The sequence below is a fragment of the Cenococcum geophilum genome (genome assembly GCF_001692895.1).
Source record: "Cenococcum geophilum 1.58 unplaced genomic scaffold K441scaffold_77, whole genome shotgun sequence".
NCBI lineage: Eukaryota > Fungi > Ascomycota > Dothideomycetes > Gloniales > Gloniaceae > Cenococcum > Cenococcum geophilum.
In genome coordinates, this window is record NW_027137635.1 from 619,358 (window position 1) to 637,465 (window position 18,108).

The following is an 18,108-nucleotide window of genomic DNA, read 5'->3' on the forward strand; positions in this document are numbered from 1 at the left end:
TTTAGCTAGTAAAAATATTTCTATTAACTTCTATTAAGTTCCTAGCCACTTAAGAATGTATAGAAATAAATAGTAGATAAGCTAGCTAAAAAAGGCCTTTTAAAAAAATCTTCTTATACTTCTTTAGCCTATATAAGGAGAGTAGTAAGAGAAAAGATACTAAAATAGTAAAATATATAATTGGAAATAGAAGGGAAATAAAGGAAAATACTATACTAGAATCTATAAAGGAAGCTATTCCTTTTCTCTTAAAGCTCCTAAGAATAGATATCCTAAAAAGTAAAAAAAAAGCTACTTTAAATCCCTCTCTAAAATAATAGAGAAGGATAAAGAAAGAAGATGCTTTAGGGAATATAGCGCTATATAAACCCTAAGGTACTTATTACTAAAATGCAACTTATATAGAGGAGAGAGAAAAGAGATGTAAAGGTATCTAGGTTCTTCTCTCTCTTTAAAAAAGCTATTTTATATAAAGAAAAGAAAGGAGGCACTTTTTTAATTTTTAGATTAGATAGGAATAGCCACTTAAAAGTAGCTAATAGCAGTAAGATCTTTAAAAGGGGGCAACTTCTACTAGGCTCCCAGTAAATAGATATTAGTAAGTAAAAGGATAGAAATAAATTATAAATAGGATAGGCGGTTTCTTATAGTCTTATTTTTTCTACTGCTCTCTTACTATCTAGTAGTTGCTAGTAATCTAGTATTTTACTAAGGAGCGGTAAACCCCTAATTTAGAGGTTTATAAACTACTAGGATATAGCTATTAGTATATATTAAGCTACCTAGAAAGTATTTATATATATAGAACTATAGCGCCATAGCCTAGAGGCTGTATGCGTAGTATTGTACGTAATATAATACAATGGATAAATAAAAAAAATCTCTTTCCGCAGGTTGAGATAATCGGGTCAGGTCGTACGTCTGCAAGCCCGCACGATTGGTCATCCACAGGAGCTAGCTCCATGTAGTGTCCTTGATAACTATAACATGTTTGTGACGCTGAAGTACTCCCGGGAGATGAACGCGACGAGGCAAAAACGAGGATTTAGTTCGGTAACCAAGCATACATGAATGCAAACAGTTAGTTGTGATTTATCAAATTTCTCATTTCGGTTCTTTTCATTCAAAACACAATAGCTAATCTATCTTCCGGGAACCCCAGCGCCCCTTCTCCTAATCCAAAAATACCGGAATCCCATACACTACCGCCGCTGCCCCGTTCAAATATTTCAACACACACGCCTCCCTAGCCCCTCTAATAGCCTCATCGAGCCCAGCACCCCTCCTCCTCACCCCCAGCGCCGCCCCCCCAGCAGCCTCAAAAGCCCCCTCACCCTTTCTCCCCCTCCTAGCCATCCCGGCCCCCCTCGCACTCTCCACCTCCGCAACCCGCGCCAGAACCCTGCCCTTGCCCTTGCCCTTCCCCTTCTCACGCTTCTCCTCCTTCCCCGCCTTTCTCCCGTCGCCGGCAGGAGTCTCAGGCCACAGCCCCCAAATCTCCCCCGCGCGCACCGCAAAGCGGTCACAGTCCTTATCCGTCACATCCCACAGCATGCCCACGACGGCCGGCGCGCCCGCGGCCAAGTACGCCGTCAGCATGCCCGAGGGCTCGAAGACGCCGTGCTCGGCCACCAGCGCCGAGGAGCAGCCAAATAAGAACGACGTCGCGCAGCTCGGTTTCCGCTCTGGAGGCACGGACGAGGTAGGCTCTTCAGCGGAAGAGGGCGAGGAAGGGAGAGGGACGCGCTCGTGGAGTTTCTTCACAACCCTCGAGCGGATGTACTGTGCGCCACTTCCGTGCCCGAAGTAGAGCAGCAAGTCCTTTTCGTGCAGCGCGGCTTCGAACTCTTTCTCGCTTGGGCCGTGGGCGATGATATGGGTCCAGTCGCCTTCCATGGCGTCTAGGTGTGGGCGAAGCGTCCTCTGTGTGTGTGTCAAATCACCCGACGGGTTTAGGATGCTCGTCCCGCCGGCGCTTGCAGAGATGTGATGTCCTGGCTCCGCGTCCTTATCTGTGACGTGGAGGGGAGGCCTGGCAGTAACAAGACGTTCCCGTAGTGCGGCTAATGAAGGAAGGCGAGAGATAGACAGAGGCTGGAGGCAGGGGAGGGATTCCCATGGGAAGGCGTGGAGGTCTTTGTCAAGGATAAGAATCGTGTGGGTTGGCTTTGTTGAGATGTTTTGGGATGCTGAGTGATAGGCGCGGAGGGCATCCAGTGTTTCAACAACGACCTGGTTGAGTTAGTAAGATAATTTATTTGGGATCATGGGTGTTTGAGAAGAGTATGTGAGGTGTCTTACAGAATCGAAGTCAATTTCGTCGTATGCATTCCGCTCGCCGCTAAATTGCAGAATGTCTACGACAAAATAGACCAAGTCCATCAATGGCTCATCCAGGTCGAGTTCTTCATTCATTGCATCTCCCAGACCAATGAATAACTCCAGGATTCTCGGTTCCAGGTTAACTTTTTTCTGCTGCCCTCGACCCTGACGAGAGGGGAGATGCCTGTTTAAAATATTCTGGAACGATTTTTGGAAACGGGCTAAGAGATTGGGCTGTCGAACATGCTGAGAAAATATTCCTCTAAAACCCCCGAGCCAAATGTTCTCAATGTTGACTAGTAGATCTCGAAGTCGGTTGTCGAGGGCTTCACGCTCCGCCCACCATTCGGTCTTTGCGCCTTTGGCATTCATGTCGCGTGCGTCATGGGTGCTGAAATTGGAGAGCTCGATTATTTCCATGAGCTCTGATTTCCCATCCTCGAAACCGAATACATCCTCATCCATGTCTCTAGATTTGTGTCGAGCCATAGGTAGTCGGAGGATGAAAGGAGACTGACCGGCATGATATCGAGTAATATAAAGTTCGTCATGCTCTTCGTTGAGTGACAAAGATATTGCAGTCCAAGTCTCTGGGATAATTTCTGCGTACTCATTTTGGAATTGACTAGCCGACAATTGAATAGGCGATTCTCGAGGATGAAGGTCTGGCCATTTCAGCAAATCATCGCGAGACGTGCTCTCCTTCTCGATCTCAATGGCAGATTGTTCAAGGAGTGAAGCGTGCTGTTTCGGTATTTCTAGAGGAGTTTAGCAAGAGGAAAAGTCGTTCATAGAGGGAGACAAACCATTCAGATAAGCCGTATACAACGGGTGGAGAGGCACCTTTGTATTAGTTGCATGTGTTGCTGAGAGGAGAACGGTCACATAACCAAGAGCGCGGCAAATCTGACGAACGATGGAATTCGAGCCAGTCTGAATGGCTACTGCGTAGACTTCTGCAATGCATTCGCGGGCCCTTTGAAGGGTGGCCGCGAAATCATCCTTGGCTGATTTCTTTCCCCTTCCATTCTTAACTGGTGATGTGGCCATTAAGGATGCTCTATGTGTGGGCGAAAGATACTCAGGTCGCGAGCTGGATCCTTCTGAGAACTTCCGTTCTGTTCGAGCAAGCGCAGGAAAGGATATGGATGACTCAGGCAGGACATTGTAGGTAAAATCGGCAGACATTTCCTTCATGCTTTGCGCTAGCCACCGCTTGAAGTTAGAAGATTGTTGAAGGATACTTCCTTGATGTCCATTCTGCAAGCTTTCTGCTCGTTCAAGCAGCTCGGCTGCAGCCGAGAGTTTGTCCTGGAGGAGCATCGCCATTGCCTTTCGGCAAAGAACATCTCCCTGGAGACCACTTAGTCGAAAACACTCGTCTGCAGTACTAGTAGTCGTTATTTGGCTTTTCGGAGGAGCGACTTTGCGGGCTGTTCGGGCAGGTGCTTTTGCAATAGGTTTCCGACCTCGAGTTGTTTTTGGCTGCTTCTTCGTCGTATTTGCATCCAACTTCATCGCTGAAATTTCATTCACCAGGACATCCTCGGCAGAAACTATTTTATCCAATTGTTGAATAAAGGAAGGTATACTGAGATCATGGAGAAGAGTCTCGGCGTGTTCGTATGCATCGGTCTCCTTTTCGAATTCGCCATTTGCGTGGAAGACACTGGCGGCGGAACAGTGATATCTAGCTAAAGCAACATTCTTATCGGAATATGAAGGCTTAACTGAATCTAACAGGTCCTGGGCTTTATCCGCTCGTCCTCCTTGAGTCCAGTAATCCGCACGTCTTCCAAGATTGTCGATTCTCAGTGAACGAGAACTAACGGCCACAGCAACCTTGTCAGCTTGTTCAGCGAAATAGACTGCCTCTTGAAACATTCCTTGATGAGCGAATACTTGAGATTGGTGAGATAATCCACGATAGAGGAATGGTATGAATGACCAAAAAGCCGCGCCGTTTAACGAATCATGAGTGATCGACATCACAACAGGCACCTCTCTGACGGAACTTGTTGAATTCGCTAAGCCCTCTGTCAGACCCTCTATTTCAGAGTCGCCGGAGTCAGGTCGCGAAACTCTCTTTGTTGAAGTCCTGTTTTCCAGGGTAGCCCACACGCGTCGATTGAGTGTCACGCAACGTTTCGCATATCTTAAAGCGCCATCGAAATTTCCGTTCTCAAGCGCGAGGAGCGAATACACGTAACATGCATTTGCAATGACTCGATTAAACCGCACACGTCCAGATAAAGTAGTTGAGGGTTTCGAGAGACTCAAAAAGCATGGATCATCGTGGGCTACCTTTTCCGCAGCGCAAAGGGTACTCTCACTATGGTCTATTAGTTTCATCCTCATCAATTTTAACACTAGTGGACTCACCATCTCTCAATGCTGCCAATCCGGAGTAGGTATTCTGCGTATACTAAATGCCACTGCAACTTAGCTTCGGTGGATAACATGCTGCCTGACAGCAAATTCTGAGCCTTGGCCAGTGATAGGCCTGCTTTCCCAGTGTATCCAAGTTCAAGAAACTGGTGACCGAGTTTTGAAAGACCTAGGACTAGTTGTGTGGGGTCATCACACTTCTGAAGTTCTAAGATCTTGGTGATTAGTGTCAAGACAAGGACGCGGAGGTATTCTTCTCCTTTTGCTGCAAGATAATCGGAAATTGTCTCAAGTTGCAGAAGCCAGCTTCTAACATCATCAACTCGATTCGACAGCGAGGACCAAGACTCAGCGGCATCAACAATTGATTGCCAGACAACAAGAGAATCTTTCAACTTTTCGATGGATGGTGAACCTTCCCCGAACGCGAGGTGGACTCTCAACGTTGCTCGGAGGTGATCATGGTATTTTGTCAGTCCAGCGTCCCTACTCATGTCTTGATCAAGTGATGTTTCGCATTGAGCGGCTAGAGAGAGGTATTCGGAAAGTTGCATATCCGAACATTCTGCAGCAATTTGCAAAAGTAGTATTGCTATGCGTTGGCGTCGAAGAGGAAACTCTGAGAGAGTATATAATTCCATTAATCGCTTGCCCAATATTTGAACTGAGCCAGACAAGGTGCTGTCCCAATTTCGTTGCTTCGATGCTAAAATACTAAATAACGATAGCTGCCACTCGAGAAGCAGACCCCGCTCCTCAATTTCAATTTCTTCTTTGTCGATGAAGGCTAGACTTCTGCCCCCTTCTACGCCGTACTTTATGTAGGATTGATGCAGAGTTTTCAAAACTCTAGCGAAAGGAATGACGGATTCATCACATTCGGCGTACTGTAGTGAGGAGGTTGAAGTTATGCCAGTGGCCATCTTGAGCGCTCCGGATTCTAGATGAGCATCAACTGCTTGCAGAAGAGCTTCCCGAGCACCCCCGACCCGACCAGCAGCATGATAAGCTTCTCCGAGTTTCTCTAGCTTCATCGGTAGTAAGCCAGACTGCCTCTCTAGTTGAGACCTTCGGAGAAGGATCTCAGCAGACCGTTTCATCGTCTTGAGCCAATCTTCAGATTTTTCTTCATTTTTCCTTGAGTGCAAGTAGTACATCCAATATAGATTTGAAATTTTGACGAGTGGAAATTGCAAATCTCGGTTGAACTTCACAGTAGCCGCTTCATCAGCATCAGGGCCTCCTTGAAGTTCTAACAGAATTGAGTAGCAGTCTTGAAGGATCGCATCCAACTCTTCCCATCTCATGGTGCTTGAGGTTATGGATTGTTTACAGCACAGAACCACAGAATCGACCATGCTTTTGATAATTTTCATCGCCATGGCGATACGTTCGCCATGACGAATGAACACCTTGGCATCAGTACTATCAGAAGACTCTGTACAGACATATCGAGCAACGAAGTGTGTTGTAGCCGAGATGATCGAGAATGCCAGGCTTTGTAGAGTGTCAAATGATGAATAAGCGTCAGTCTGGGTTGACTTGAGGTTTCCAGTGAATATTTTGGCGGCTACTCGACGAAATCCAACAAGTTCTGTAAATAAAGAATCCAGATCAGACGAATCACCGGCTAAGCTTCCACGCAGAGCCCCCAAAGCATTTTCAACGATCTGTTCAACATCACATTTTCGTGCTTGGGATAAGTGAGCCTCCAGAGAGAGAGCAGCAATGCGTATTTGTCCTGCTGCCGCTTTCGCTCCACCCCCTCCAGAATTGGTCGACCCCGAAGACTCAGTCCAGCGGAGCGCTTCGTCGGTAAGAGAAGCGGCTTGTGCAAGTGAGCTTAGCGTGCGGTATATGCTTGTATAAGACAGGGATTGCTGGGTGTGTGGAGATGCTTTAAGTTTTAAGGGAGTTTGTGAAGAGAGTTCCAGATCCCGGAAAATGTCTGTTGCTAGCTTATATTTTCTTGGGGCTGGTAGCTTTGATCTTCTTGCAAATGCAGAAAGACATTTGGCGAATGGTTCGAAAAGTTCCTTTCCAACATTGCCTTGGTGTCCAGCTAGTTTCCACCATCGTTGGCGCACCTGAAAGGCTAGATTTTGTAGTCGGAAAATAGCTTCGGGAGATGGTTGGATCTTGTCATTGCATGCTAAAGCATCTTCGGAGCTGGAGATACTTGGACATAAGGAGAGAATGATCTGAGCAAACGTGTCGAGCTGTCGAGCTGCTTTGGCTTCCATTCGGGGAGTCTTCGCATATTCTGAGATTAGATTTGCCGGAGATGACTTCTCGGAGAGGTCAAGGTACTCCAGTACTGTTTCTATAACGTTGGGGCGTTTTGAAGCACCAATTACGCGCAACGTATACATCTGGTGGCTGATAATCAAAGGAAGTGCTGGACTTTTCAAGTCTAGCTCGTCGAAATATAGCAGAGAAGGAAGTGTTTCTTTCTCGGACTGAGAATCCACCTTTTTGCTACCAGCATTGTTTTTCGAATGGCCTTTATCTTTCTCTTCCTTCTCTTTTCCCATAAATATCCCAAGCCGTTTCTTTAGTATCCGGAGCTCCTTGAGAGCTGCGCTTTCTAGCCCATGTGCGATGAGCTTCCCAACTAAAGCCAGCATCCCATTCTCCAATTGTAATGTAGGTATATCCTTTCCTGATAATCTTGATGCCTCGGGGGTCCGTAGATATGCAAAGGCTACCCGTGTACATTCTCCCGTTGCAACGATGCCGGGCTGAGGTCTTGGCTTGGGGGATGCTGGATATGATGAAGAACGGCGCGATAACCGTTTCTTGGACGCGTTCGAACATTGTTCTTGGAGAGACCGTTGGGACCAGGAAGAGCTCCCCGAGAGTGCTGTACATGATTTGCTAGGTGAAGATGTAGCCTGGGTATGATCTGCGGTTGAAGCTTTCGTCGAGGATATTTGACGATGGGCCCTTGGCTGTGGTTTAAGGGAGTCGCTCAGGGACTTAAGAGTGGCATTGACAACATCTGTAGCTAATATAAACTTCTCTTTGGACGATAAAGGTACGCTGCTCTCTTCAAAGACTTCAACGGCTACGGCTACAGCGACCTTGGTCTTTGGCGTCGTCCTCGGAGGTGCCTGCGTCTGCGAACTTGCGGTGACCGTGACAGATTTGGCACTTTTGAGCTTTAAGTTCTCCCTCAGAGGTAATGGTTTTTTGGTAGCTGTGAGAATCTCTTGTAAAGCAACAGCAGTTGCCGAAGAACAGGTGGAGGGTGATGCGACGGCAGCTCTGATATTGTTGGCTTGTGTACGCGCCAACGGATTCGCTGCTTCCATGTCTTGAGCAGAAAATAGGACAATATGTGAGAGCTGCAGTTGTTCTCAGAACTGTACAAGATTATACATTAGTTAAGAAGGTGAAAAAACAATGGCATTCTTAAGATCGAAGTGGTGAAACTACTGGGTCAGTTGCAGGCTTGTTTGTGGATATTTTGCCGAATTGGAACAAGCGCCTTGGCACCAAAATCCTCACATGCGACTCTCCGTCGTCGGGAACATCGGTCGTCCGAGGAAAACTCATAATCCAGGCTTCATAATTAGATTTTCTATTATCCTATGTCTGCAGCTTTCCAACTACAGGAATTGCAAGAGAATGTTCAGACGCAATATGAGGTTTATAATATATTCCTATACGCCGGAAATGAGCGAGTAATATGGACATAAGAATTCATTCAACAACCTAGTTATACGCCTCATCCTATGCACAGATCCAATTCAACACCATTTCCATAACTGTGAGAAACACTAACGCTCATTCCGGAAACGACTGATACTGATGCTCTCTCAGCGGTAGATCGCCTTCTAGTGAATTGAATGCCCTTGTCCTGGGTGTCATCGGGCTTTTCAACCCCCCAGCTGTTCCAGGAGTCCTTGGGAGCTGCTGGAGTTCCCACATATGCTGCCACTGCTGCTCGGCCGTCATGTCTGAGGCAGGGGACCACTTCTCTTTCTCGGCCTTTTTCTCCGCTTGGCGGGCTTTATAGGCTTCTTTCTGCTCTTTTGAGGGGAAAAGAGACCAAATTGATACCGCCGCATGAATTACAAAGAGGGTCCTTTATATAAAGCTTAGTATAAGAGTCTTTGTAAGTCTAATATGCTAATTACTTACAGCATGACAACGCTCACAGCGAAGGCCGACTTTGCTTGCTCGCAATAACCCTCAATCTGTTTTGTCGAAGAGATGCTGCAGCTCTTCGCGATATACCACGGAGCACCATTGTTGACTCGTTTCGGATCGATCGTGTCCGGGGCAGTCTGCACGTGTACGCTGACAGCCCACAGAGCGACGAGAAGGAGGTGGGTAAAGAGGGATATGATCGGGTAGAAAACATGCACAATAAACATTGTGAACTTGGTGAGATAGATGAACATGCTCAGGACACCGATAACGAGGTTGTACTGGGTATTGCTGAAGAGGGTTAGTATCAAGTCGCAACACTTCTATTAGCGACGAGAAGTATTTACAATGAGCTCCAGACAACGGGAGTATGGACTGGTCGGTAGTTCGCATAAGCGTACAGAATGGTACTTGGGTCACTGTTGAAGCCATGATTTCCGCCTTCTTGCCATAATTTTGTCCTATACAGGTCTGGGGATGCGATGCCGAAAAGCGCAAGATTGGCGACCGTGAAGGGAAATTCGAGAACAAGAAGGATCCAGATCAGCTTGGAAAGCCGCCAATGCTTGGGGATGAACATCGTGACGTTAGCCGAGACTGCCGATGTGTTGCGGGATTTCGTTTCGGTGAAGGTCGTCTGGAGTAATCGCTATCGCAAAACCGGCTCGAAACTCGCCAGGATAGGGCACTATGCGATCGCGATGCCTTAGTTAGTCTTCCTGAGGATGAGCGAGCGGCGTGGTTGAGCTGTGCCGGACAGCAGGGCGATAGAGAGCTGTCGCAAGAGAGCGAAAATGCAGCTTGGTGGAGAGGAGTGAGAAAGCGGCCGTTAAGTGGCCTTCATATCTGCGCATGTCAGCCGAGCCATCGTCAAGGCATGGGGAGGCAGAGCGGTTCAGGACAAGCTGTGAGTCGCAGAGTGGTGGGAAACAGCCGCCAGTCAGTGAGCTGCTGCCGAGGCCGTGCAGCGGAGATGTGATGGTGGCGCCCAATGGAAGCCCAAAGCACAGAGCGACATGCGGGACCTAAACTGTAAGAACGTGATGAGGCCAAGTGGGGGCCCCCTGCAATGGCAATCAAAGAGGGGCCAAGCTGCATCCTGTCCGAAAACGTTCCCCGCAGACGGTGCCAATATATCTTTTACCGTGGATTGGATGGACAATGTGCTTGCGTATTGAATCACTATCGCCTTGCGCATAACAAAGGATGTAGGGCGCTGAATATCAGAGATCCCCATGGCTCTCTTGTATTACGAATAGCTCGTTGCACAACGTGAAGGATGTTCTGGTGTGTATGAGTCCACCATCAGAGAGCCTTGACAAAACCGGCGTAGAGGCAGCCCATCCATATCACCTGGATGAAGCCGCGCGCTCAATAGTATCTTGTGGCGACCTTCGTTTCACCCATGCTCCTGAATATGGTTGGCATCAACGTCCCAATAAGCTTGCACTAGTCGCCCAGGTAGTTACGTTGTGCTCAATGCTTGGTAAGTGCGTTGGTGTGGTGTGTGAGTATGGCACTGAGTGATTTCAAAGTGCATTGATTAATTAGGTATTTGAAATTGGGTCCTATTGAGCTGTTAAGACTACACATATCTGATTTCTTCCAATCATTTCTTACAGACTCAACTATCTTTCTCCACAACGTTCGCTTTTGTCAAATGGTAAGGTAGCAAGCAAGCCCCGCTTAAGTGTAAAGGTGCACCTCAGAATAAGCTGGCCCGGCCCTTCCAGCAACTTCTCATTCGTCTCCTTCAGCACGAGACCCATAAACGCGCCTAAAATATTTTGAATGCACGAAATCCTCTGGGTAACCTCCGCCGCTACCAGCGGGACGTCGGAATATGTAAAGAGCTACTCAAATCGAGCTCTCGTTTCCATCCCTTGAAGTGACCCCAAGCATCAGCCCAGGAGGTATCGGTCGAACGGTTATGATCTTCGCGTCCAAAGAGAATGACAAGCTTATAAATATCCTGATCAATGAGAAATAATGACCCGTCCATCTCGGCGCCGCCTGAGAGTCGGCTATCTTTCTCAACAGCGGCAATTGCGGTCGCGCCTCCTAGCGAGTGCCCGTACATTGCTGCTTTGCTGACATCAAAATGCACATCGGGCCAGGTACAAGTTATTTTACCACAGAAGGTTGCCCTAGTTGGGTGAGGACGAAACTTGCATCACTCACACGGGTTAAGACTACTTTTTTGAGAGATGGTATATCCAAAGTAATATTGGCGTTAAAAACCAAAGTTCCATCAGGAAATTCTACGACATCTGCATCGTAAGGGTGATCAATGGTAATAACAGCATATCCAGAGCTTGCCAAGGATTGTGCAAGTGCGCCGTAGTAAAGGCGAGGTGTCCCTGCGCCTGGCGAAAACAAAATTACCGGAAATGCTCGGGGGTCTTGAGTTCGACCGTAATCTACATCGCGACAGGCTTGCAGCTTGAAGGCTTCGAATGTCCCATTCGGTATGGTACCGGTGAAGTGCGAATCCTCAATGGCGGCCGTTGCTGGGGGGGTGCAGTTGACAGCACTGGTCTTCCGTCAGCTCTCTTTCCTTAAAGGGTAAAACAGAGATATCATTACAGCATGGTTCGTATGAGTTGGAGCATAGGGATCAATCCGTAACGTATCAGCCAATTTCATAGGATTCAAAGATACTGAAAACGAGCCATTCGGTTTTGGGGTCAAGATACTGGCATGTTTAAGTGCACAGCTGAAGATGGATAGAAATAGAAGAAGAACAATTGGACCGGCCTTTGTCGAGCGAATAATTGGGCCACGGCAGAATCATTCAAGACTGTGAAGATGAATTGCAACGAATGTAAGAGAATTCCCTTGCGATCTTTTTAAAAGGAGCATTATGAAGCCAGAGACCACCGCCCGTTCGTCGCTTAGCAATCCTTTCGAAGAGGTCAAACCTCATGATGAGAACCTGGCAAGGCAGAATTTCAAACACAAGCTTTGAACCATGACTAGCAATGTCGTGCTGCGTATGCTTGCGTATCTTATTATGCTGCGCCTCGTTCACTAACTTATCAGACGTTACGAGTAAGCCGAGATGCTCTGAAAGGTTGAAGCTGCGACCCACGAGTAATTTCCTGATATCTAGATTGGTCGATGGTACGGTAAAATCTGCGAGATGAGTTATTTCGCGGTGGATGGCTATGCCTGATAATAATCTCCCCGGTCTTACTCGGTTACCTAGTACTAAGTTGGTATCGGATGGCGATGGCGATATTTAATAGGAGACAGCGATTAGCCATAAAGAGAAGTAGGGGTATGTTCAGACTTTACCAAGCTGAAGCTATTTTTTAGAAGTACAGGCTGGCAATGAGGTGGTGCCGGAAACTGGATGAGAACTTTTGGGGCTGTGTTAAGCCCGAATCCCCTTTTAGGCTAGTTTTACAGAGCATGCGTACGNTATAATAATCATGAGATTGTGGCAAATCAACACTTCGTAGCGTAGAATAATCGTAGAACAGAGTTGCCGACATTAGTTTTCACCTTCGGCTTCGCTTTAGGATTATTAGAGCCTGGGATTTGACCATACGTGATCAAGACAAGCTTAGAGTGCATTTGACCATGCCAGAAGCTGCATTGGGTTAAGGGGTTGAAATATCTTTTCTGTGTATTGGTGGAACAATAGTGACATGTATGTACTACCATATGGTAAAACAAAGCAGCATACTTACCACCACTTCTCGCAGAGCACTCTCTCTGGATCTACAGAATCTTGTTTTCTGATATGCTCCACAATGTAATCAGTCATTTCAGGCGGTCCACATACATAGTATAGCGATGACTCTCTTGCTTGTTTATCGAAGCCAACTGCGCTCTGCAAATCGTCATCCTTTATGCGGCGGAAGTATGTGTAAGACGTCGCATTCTCAACTTCGAGATCCTCTTTTTCATCAACGGAGTTTTTGCTGACGTTTAAAGATATTGGGTGCCTAGCATACCCCCCTGTGAGATAGAGTTCTAAACGCCCTCTTTCTTCTTCGTCTTGTCGATAATTTTTTAAACCAAAAGACTGGAAAATACTTGATAGTCGGGAAAGGAACAAGATTTCAGTAATTTTAGGCTGATATCGAGGAATCCTGGTAGCATATAAGAATCGAACATGGTCGAGCGGCACATTGGTTTGATGAATATGCGAGAGGATGGAAATTAAAGGGCTGGAGGGGCATGTTCATTAGTGTACAATACTACCTCCAGATTGATTGACTGTCCGAGAATGGATCGGAGGGAGGAAATCTGGGTAAGAGGAAGCCGCTTAAATCTCACTTAATGCCTACGCCTCCAGCAATAAAAATAACTCGGTGGATTTCATCGAGGTTCACTCCCGGTGGAGGCCACACAAAACTTCCCCCAATTCGAACTTGGAACTCTTTCCCCAGAATTTCTTCGGATGGCCGCCAAAGCCATGCAGCCGGGGGGTTGGACGGCGACTCCTGAACGGCAAGTTCTAGAAACGGCGAATGGAGTTGATTAGGTTCGGGTTCAGACGATTGAGGAAGAGCATCTCTTGGCGTAGAAGTTATCGTGAATCCGCCAGCTTTTGTTAGGCCTGGAACATGAACGTCAAGCCATTGCCCTGGAAGGAACTTCACTGGACCGTTCAGCAGCTGGTATATTTCGACAGACAAAACACTCATCCCCAACGGACTGGTAAAAGATACTCACAGGAATACCACTTCGCTGGTCCTTGATTGCCAATCGAAATAGTCGGATCTTCTCGTTTACGGATTCAATGCTATTTAAGATAACGGGATAAAGATCTTTGTCACGCGGTTCAGTCGCGGTTCGTTCTTCATGGCTTAGACTTGACCGAATGGCAGATCGGGCTTGGACCATGGTGGGCAAGAATGGAGCTCTCAGGTTACTGTAAAAAGACTTAAAGAGATGACGGCAACCTTTCGGACAATGCATCAACATCACATCTCCATAAAAATATACGAAGGAGTTACTACTGATGACGGTGGATTGGAACCTCGCAACTTTGTCCCTATTTGTGGAGCAGAAAGCTTATTTTATGGCGTGGGAGCTCTGACCACGCTATATTTTCATCTCTCCGCTAGAACCTTCGGCTGTGGCTCTGTTACCATCCGCATACATATTACTGCATACTACCCGCCCTCAGAGTCTTTTATTAGTACTCTTGGGACGTCTATTTGCGCCTTGAATATTACTATTATATCCCCCATTATATCTCCCATTATTCCTCATTATGGCTACCGAAGAAGGTTGGCATACAGTTGAGGATGGGATGAAGCTGTACACAAAAACATGGAAAGTTAGTCGCCCCACCAGAATACCGTTAGCTAGCTCCCATTCTTACTTTGGATATCTGGGTCGAAGACAGAAGGTCCAGCTAAAGCTAGGCTTGTATTCGTCCATGGCTTCAGCGATCACTGTGAGTTACAGTCCTAACATGTGAAAAAAACAATGTAGTAACTCCCCCAGGTAACGCATATGGAATTCTATTTCCTACGCTAGCCTCCCAGGGCATCGAAGTGATGTCTTTTGACCAGAGGTGTGTTCAATCTCGTCATATTTGCGGTGTATAGCTTACAAGAATATTTGTTGCAGGGGATGGGGTCGCTCCGTTCATAAACCCTCCGAAAAAGGCCTTACTGGCCCTACTACGCGCGTACTCGCAGACATCACCTCTTTCCTCAGCACCGCTATTCCTTGTTCGGTCCCTCTCTTCCTCATGGGCCACTCCATGGGCGGCGCAGAAGTTCTCTGTTACGCCGCCCAAGGCCCTGCCGATACCCGCAAGCACATTCGCGGATACCTCCTGGAATCTCCCTTTGTAGATTTCAATCCAGCAAGCCGTCCATCTCATTTTACCGTCGTGATGGGCCGAATAGCTGGAAAGTTGTTGCCGCACATACAGATGGTCCAGATGATTGACGCCAAATTCCTTTCCAGGGATCCTGAGGTCCAGAAAGAGTTCATTGAGGACAAGCTGTGCCATGATACGGGAACTCTGGAAGGCCTCTCTGGGATGCTAGATCGTGCAGCTGGACTGTCGAGCGGTCAGATCAAGGTTGGTAATTCCGCAGGCGAGGGCGGCGTTACCAAGATTTGGATATCGCATGGAACGGCAGACCAAGTCTGCAGTTTTGATGCCAGCAAGAAACTTGCAAATCAATTGACAGCCGAAGATAAAGAGTTCAAGTCGTACGACGGTTGGTACCATAAGCGTAAGTAAAAAACGTATCCACGCTTTTTCGGTCATTTTGTTTACATTACTTAGTACATGCGGAACCGAAGCCGGATAACGAGACGTATGCCAGCGATGTCGCTAGTTGGATATTGGCTCGTTCATCAGAGCCAGTGAAAAGTGATGGCGGAGCTAAGCCAAAACTCTAAGATAACGTCAAAATTACTGCTAATACGCATTTGACAATGTTTTCATAGATACGGCGTTTGGATATACTAGAAGACGAAAAAATTGTCAGGGGCTCCTGTGTGGAAGTGATATCCTTTTTATCGTAGCAGTATGGTCTGGTTTGGTCCTGCAGAAGCGCACAATGGAGTTGCTCAGTTCATGAACCAGCTATATATAATGACCCGACATCTATTCATAAGCCAATCAAAGAGCATTTTTACAATTATTAAATTGTATCTCGGCCTGAATGCCTTTCATGAATAGCCTATTACATTCTTGAACCTGCAACGATGCTGAATTGAATTCATGCCTCACCATTTTTGTTGTAATTATAGTCCCTCCGCATCCGCCCGACCGTTGTTACTGTCAGAGCACGTTACCTTGCGTAGCAATGGGCGGATCTCATATTGTAAACGTAGGTTTCTCCGAGAACTCCATGTTATGATTCTACAATAAGGAATACACTAGGATTGCACTGGTGGCTTGGGATTGCGGAATTACGAAATTCTACAAAGGCAAGGCTGGCGAAGCTCTTCATCAAAGATTACGATAGAGCTGCCGAATTTAAACTGAATAGTTTTGCTAAAGCCCGGGCGAAGCGGAAGAAATCAAACTGGACGGAATAACCGAAGACATCCGCCATACACGGGGTTGATGTTGTAGGTATCACGTAACGTAATCAGGCTTCTGATTGGGCAGAAAATGCAGGTTCTCGCGATGGTAAGTGGAGAGAGAACTGGCTGGGTTGGATGACTTGCTTTCTGCTCGGCTGCTGTTCCGCGCAAATCCCGTAAGAGGCTCGAGGCTTGAGATATTAGGGTTCGAGGCCGCAAAGATCGCGTCGAAGGTTCTTCCACTGCGGTTTGCGCTCGCCGCCCTCTCTTCATGTCACTGCGCAACAGCAATGGCGCGCACCTCTTTGGCCAGTTCGGACGCGTGTGTCCCCGTCTGGGTTACGGGCCACGTTCACGTTCACACTCAGCATCATCTCCTGGACCTTTCCCCTCAGCCCTCCACCGGCACCAGCGTCGTGTGCTTCGAACCAGCACAAAAGCTTCGCCACTCCCGCTGCACTCGACGAACTCACTCCTCAATTGGTCATCCACGGCTCATCGCATGCGACACATTTCCCCTTCCGCCATGACCGCCAAAACGCAAACGCGCGGACATGCCGGCCATCACCATCATGCTCACGACAATACCTACTTGGTATCTACAAACAAGAAAGACGCTGGCGTCCGCATAACGAGGATCGGACTCTATGTCAACCTTGGAATGGCTATCGGGAAAGGGATTGGAGGCTATGTCTTCAACAGCCAAGGTGATTAACCTGTAAACTATATTGAATGTGCTCAGGGCAAAGCTAAAAATCAACCAGCACTCTCCGCAGATGCCATCCACAGCCTCACAGATCTCGTCAGCGATGTTATGACCTTAGCCACTGTCTCCTGGTCTCTGAAACCACCTTCAGAGCGCTTCCCAAGCGGATACGGCAAGGTGGAGAGTCTAGGATCATTGGGGGTCAGCGGGTTGCTACTCGGAGGAGGCTTCATAATGGGCTGGGCTGCAATTATTGCGCTCTGTCAGCAGTTTTTTCCGGAATTTGCAGAAACCGCGGCTCATCTAGGTTTGATTGGCCATAGTCATCATGGGCATAGCCATAGTCATGCAGATCTGGGTCCAAACATAAACGCCGCATGGCTGGCGGGTGGGTCAATTTTGATCAAGGAGTGGCTATACCGTGCAAGTAAGGTCGCCCGGTTCGAATACCTGCTTCCGATGCTAATACGATTACTTTGCAGCACTCAAAGTCGCCAAAGAGCGCAAATCCTCCGTCCTCGCTTCCAACGCATATCACCACCGGGTCGACTCTCTGACGGCATTCGTAGCCCTTCTCATGATTGCTGGATCGAATGTTCTTAATAACGCTTCCTGGTTGGACCCTATTGGCGGTCTAGTAATCTCGCTAATGGTGATACAAGCTGGTTGGGGAAATACAAAGTCGGCTCTCTTCGAGCTTGCCGATGTTGGTGTCGATGAAGAGATGAAAGACAGTGTTCGTCGTGCAGCAACTAAAGCATTAGAGGGCCTGAAAACTGGCTCTCCAGCAGACACTGTTGAACTGCGGTCGGTCCAAGGCGTCAAATCCGGCCAAAACTATCTGATGGACCTAGAAATTGCAGTTCCGGCAAATTGGACTGTCGAGCAGACCCATGGAGTAGAAGAACTTGTGCGGGAGAGGTTAGGCGCAAAAGTTCGATGGGTCAAGAAAGTCCGAGTTCGATTTGTGTCCAACGATTCGGCTCAGCATAATCTTTTGGATGAGTTTATCGGACCAGATGTCAGTCCGAGATCGAGTCCTGAGCCGGAAGAGGAGGAGCACTCGCATTCCCACAACCATGACCACGACCACAAACACAAACCCGTAAATGGCAATGCCAACAAAAGGAAGTGAGCCTGTATTATACATGACGTGGCGTCGGGAAATAGCACCACCAGGCGCAATTGAGTTCGAATGTCGGATGTAGATTTAATTGAATTCTATCGTTAGGCGTATCCCGTTTATCTCTTTGGATGGCCGGCGCAGGGCCGATAGCGAGCCCTTGATTTGGGGACTAGGGAATTCAGTGGGGATTAGGAAATTCAGTGGTGTCTCATCATCTCCTGCCGCGTGTATAGCAAGGACGAAGAGGAGTTAGGTGCTGGAAGTAGTAGTTGGAAATATTCTGAAGTTCAAGAACATAGCCAATCCCAACCGACCCAAGATGACACTAAAGTTAGCCAACTTTACATGCTAGTAAATTTACTACTACTTAATAAATATTTATAAAATTGGATATTTA

The 18,108-nt window shown here is 47.4% G+C and overlaps 5 protein-coding genes across 5 annotated transcripts; 2 read left to right on the top strand and 3 right to left on the bottom strand.

Annotated features, from left to right (window-relative positions):
• Positions 1-1,089: 1,089 nt before the first annotated feature.
• On the bottom strand, positions 1,090-8,024 carry K441DRAFT_622089 (uncharacterized protein; the record flags this gene model as incomplete). The annotated part of the gene is made up of 4 exons (XM_067645996.1): positions 1,090-2,232; positions 2,302-3,080; positions 3,129-4,654; positions 4,705-8,024. The coding sequence occupies 4 exons, from the start codon at positions 8,022-8,024 to the stop codon at positions 1,174-1,176; spliced, it is 6,684 nt and encodes a 2,227-aa protein (XP_067497481.1). The 3' UTR covers positions 1,090-1,173.
• A 240-nt stretch (positions 8,025-8,264) lies between these two features.
• K441DRAFT_669934 (uncharacterized protein) lies at positions 8,265-9,861 on the bottom strand. Its single transcript, XM_067650204.1, has 3 exons — positions 9,213-9,861; positions 8,857-9,156; positions 8,265-8,800 (listed from the first exon to the last, which is right to left on the bottom strand). The coding sequence occupies exons 1-3, from the start codon at positions 9,443-9,445 to the stop codon at positions 8,500-8,502; spliced, it is 834 nt and encodes a 277-aa protein (XP_067497482.1). The 5' UTR covers positions 9,446-9,861; the 3' UTR covers positions 8,265-8,499.
• Positions 9,862-12,547: 2,686 nt separating this feature from the next.
• Positions 12,548-13,722, bottom strand: K441DRAFT_647580 (uncharacterized protein; the record flags this gene model as incomplete). Its single annotated transcript, XM_067646863.1, has 3 exons — positions 12,548-13,043; positions 13,153-13,477; positions 13,560-13,722. The coding sequence occupies 3 exons, from the start codon at positions 13,720-13,722 to the stop codon at positions 12,557-12,559; spliced, it is 975 nt and encodes a 324-aa protein (XP_067497483.1). The 3' UTR covers positions 12,548-12,556.
• A 504-nt stretch (positions 13,723-14,226) lies between these two features.
• Positions 14,227-15,478, top strand: K441DRAFT_669940 (alpha/beta-hydrolase). Its single transcript, XM_067650205.1, has 4 exons — positions 14,227-14,281; positions 14,332-14,401; positions 14,458-15,077; positions 15,131-15,478. The coding sequence occupies exons 2-4, from the start codon at positions 14,385-14,387 to the stop codon at positions 15,244-15,246; spliced, it is 753 nt and encodes a 250-aa protein (XP_067497484.1). The 5' UTR covers positions 14,227-14,281; positions 14,332-14,384; the 3' UTR covers positions 15,247-15,478.
• Positions 15,479-16,405: 927 nt separating this feature from the next.
• Positions 16,406-17,720, top strand: K441DRAFT_591521 (mitochondrial metal transporter 2; the record flags this gene model as incomplete). Its single annotated transcript, XM_067644836.1, has 3 exons — positions 16,406-16,586; positions 16,644-17,012; positions 17,068-17,720. The coding sequence occupies 3 exons, from the start codon at positions 16,406-16,408 to the stop codon at positions 17,718-17,720; spliced, it is 1,203 nt and encodes a 400-aa protein (XP_067497485.1).
• Between the last annotated feature and the right edge of the window lie 388 nt (positions 17,721-18,108).

What these genes read in the sequence shown, in the direction of transcription:
- K441DRAFT_669934 (XM_067650204.1), bottom strand. Translation starts at nt 9,445, where the DNA reads ATGTTCATCCCCAAGCATTGGCGGCTTTCCAAGCTGATCTGGATCCTT. An exon ending in CCCGTTGTCTGGAGCTCATT is followed by an intron (nt 9,157 to 9,212) that starts GTAAATACTTCT and finishes AACCCTCTTCAG; the next exon opens with CAATACCCAGTACAACCTCG. An exon ending in GCTGTGAGCGTTGTCATGCT is followed by an intron (nt 8,801 to 8,856) that starts GTAAGTAATTAG and finishes CTTTATATAAAG; the next exon opens with GACCCTCTTTGTAATTCATG.
- K441DRAFT_669940 (XM_067650205.1), top strand. An exon ending in CGACGGTTGGTACCATAAGC is followed by an intron (nt 15,078 to 15,130) that starts GTAAGTAAAAAA and finishes TACATTACTTAG; the next exon opens with TACATGCGGAACCGAAGCCG.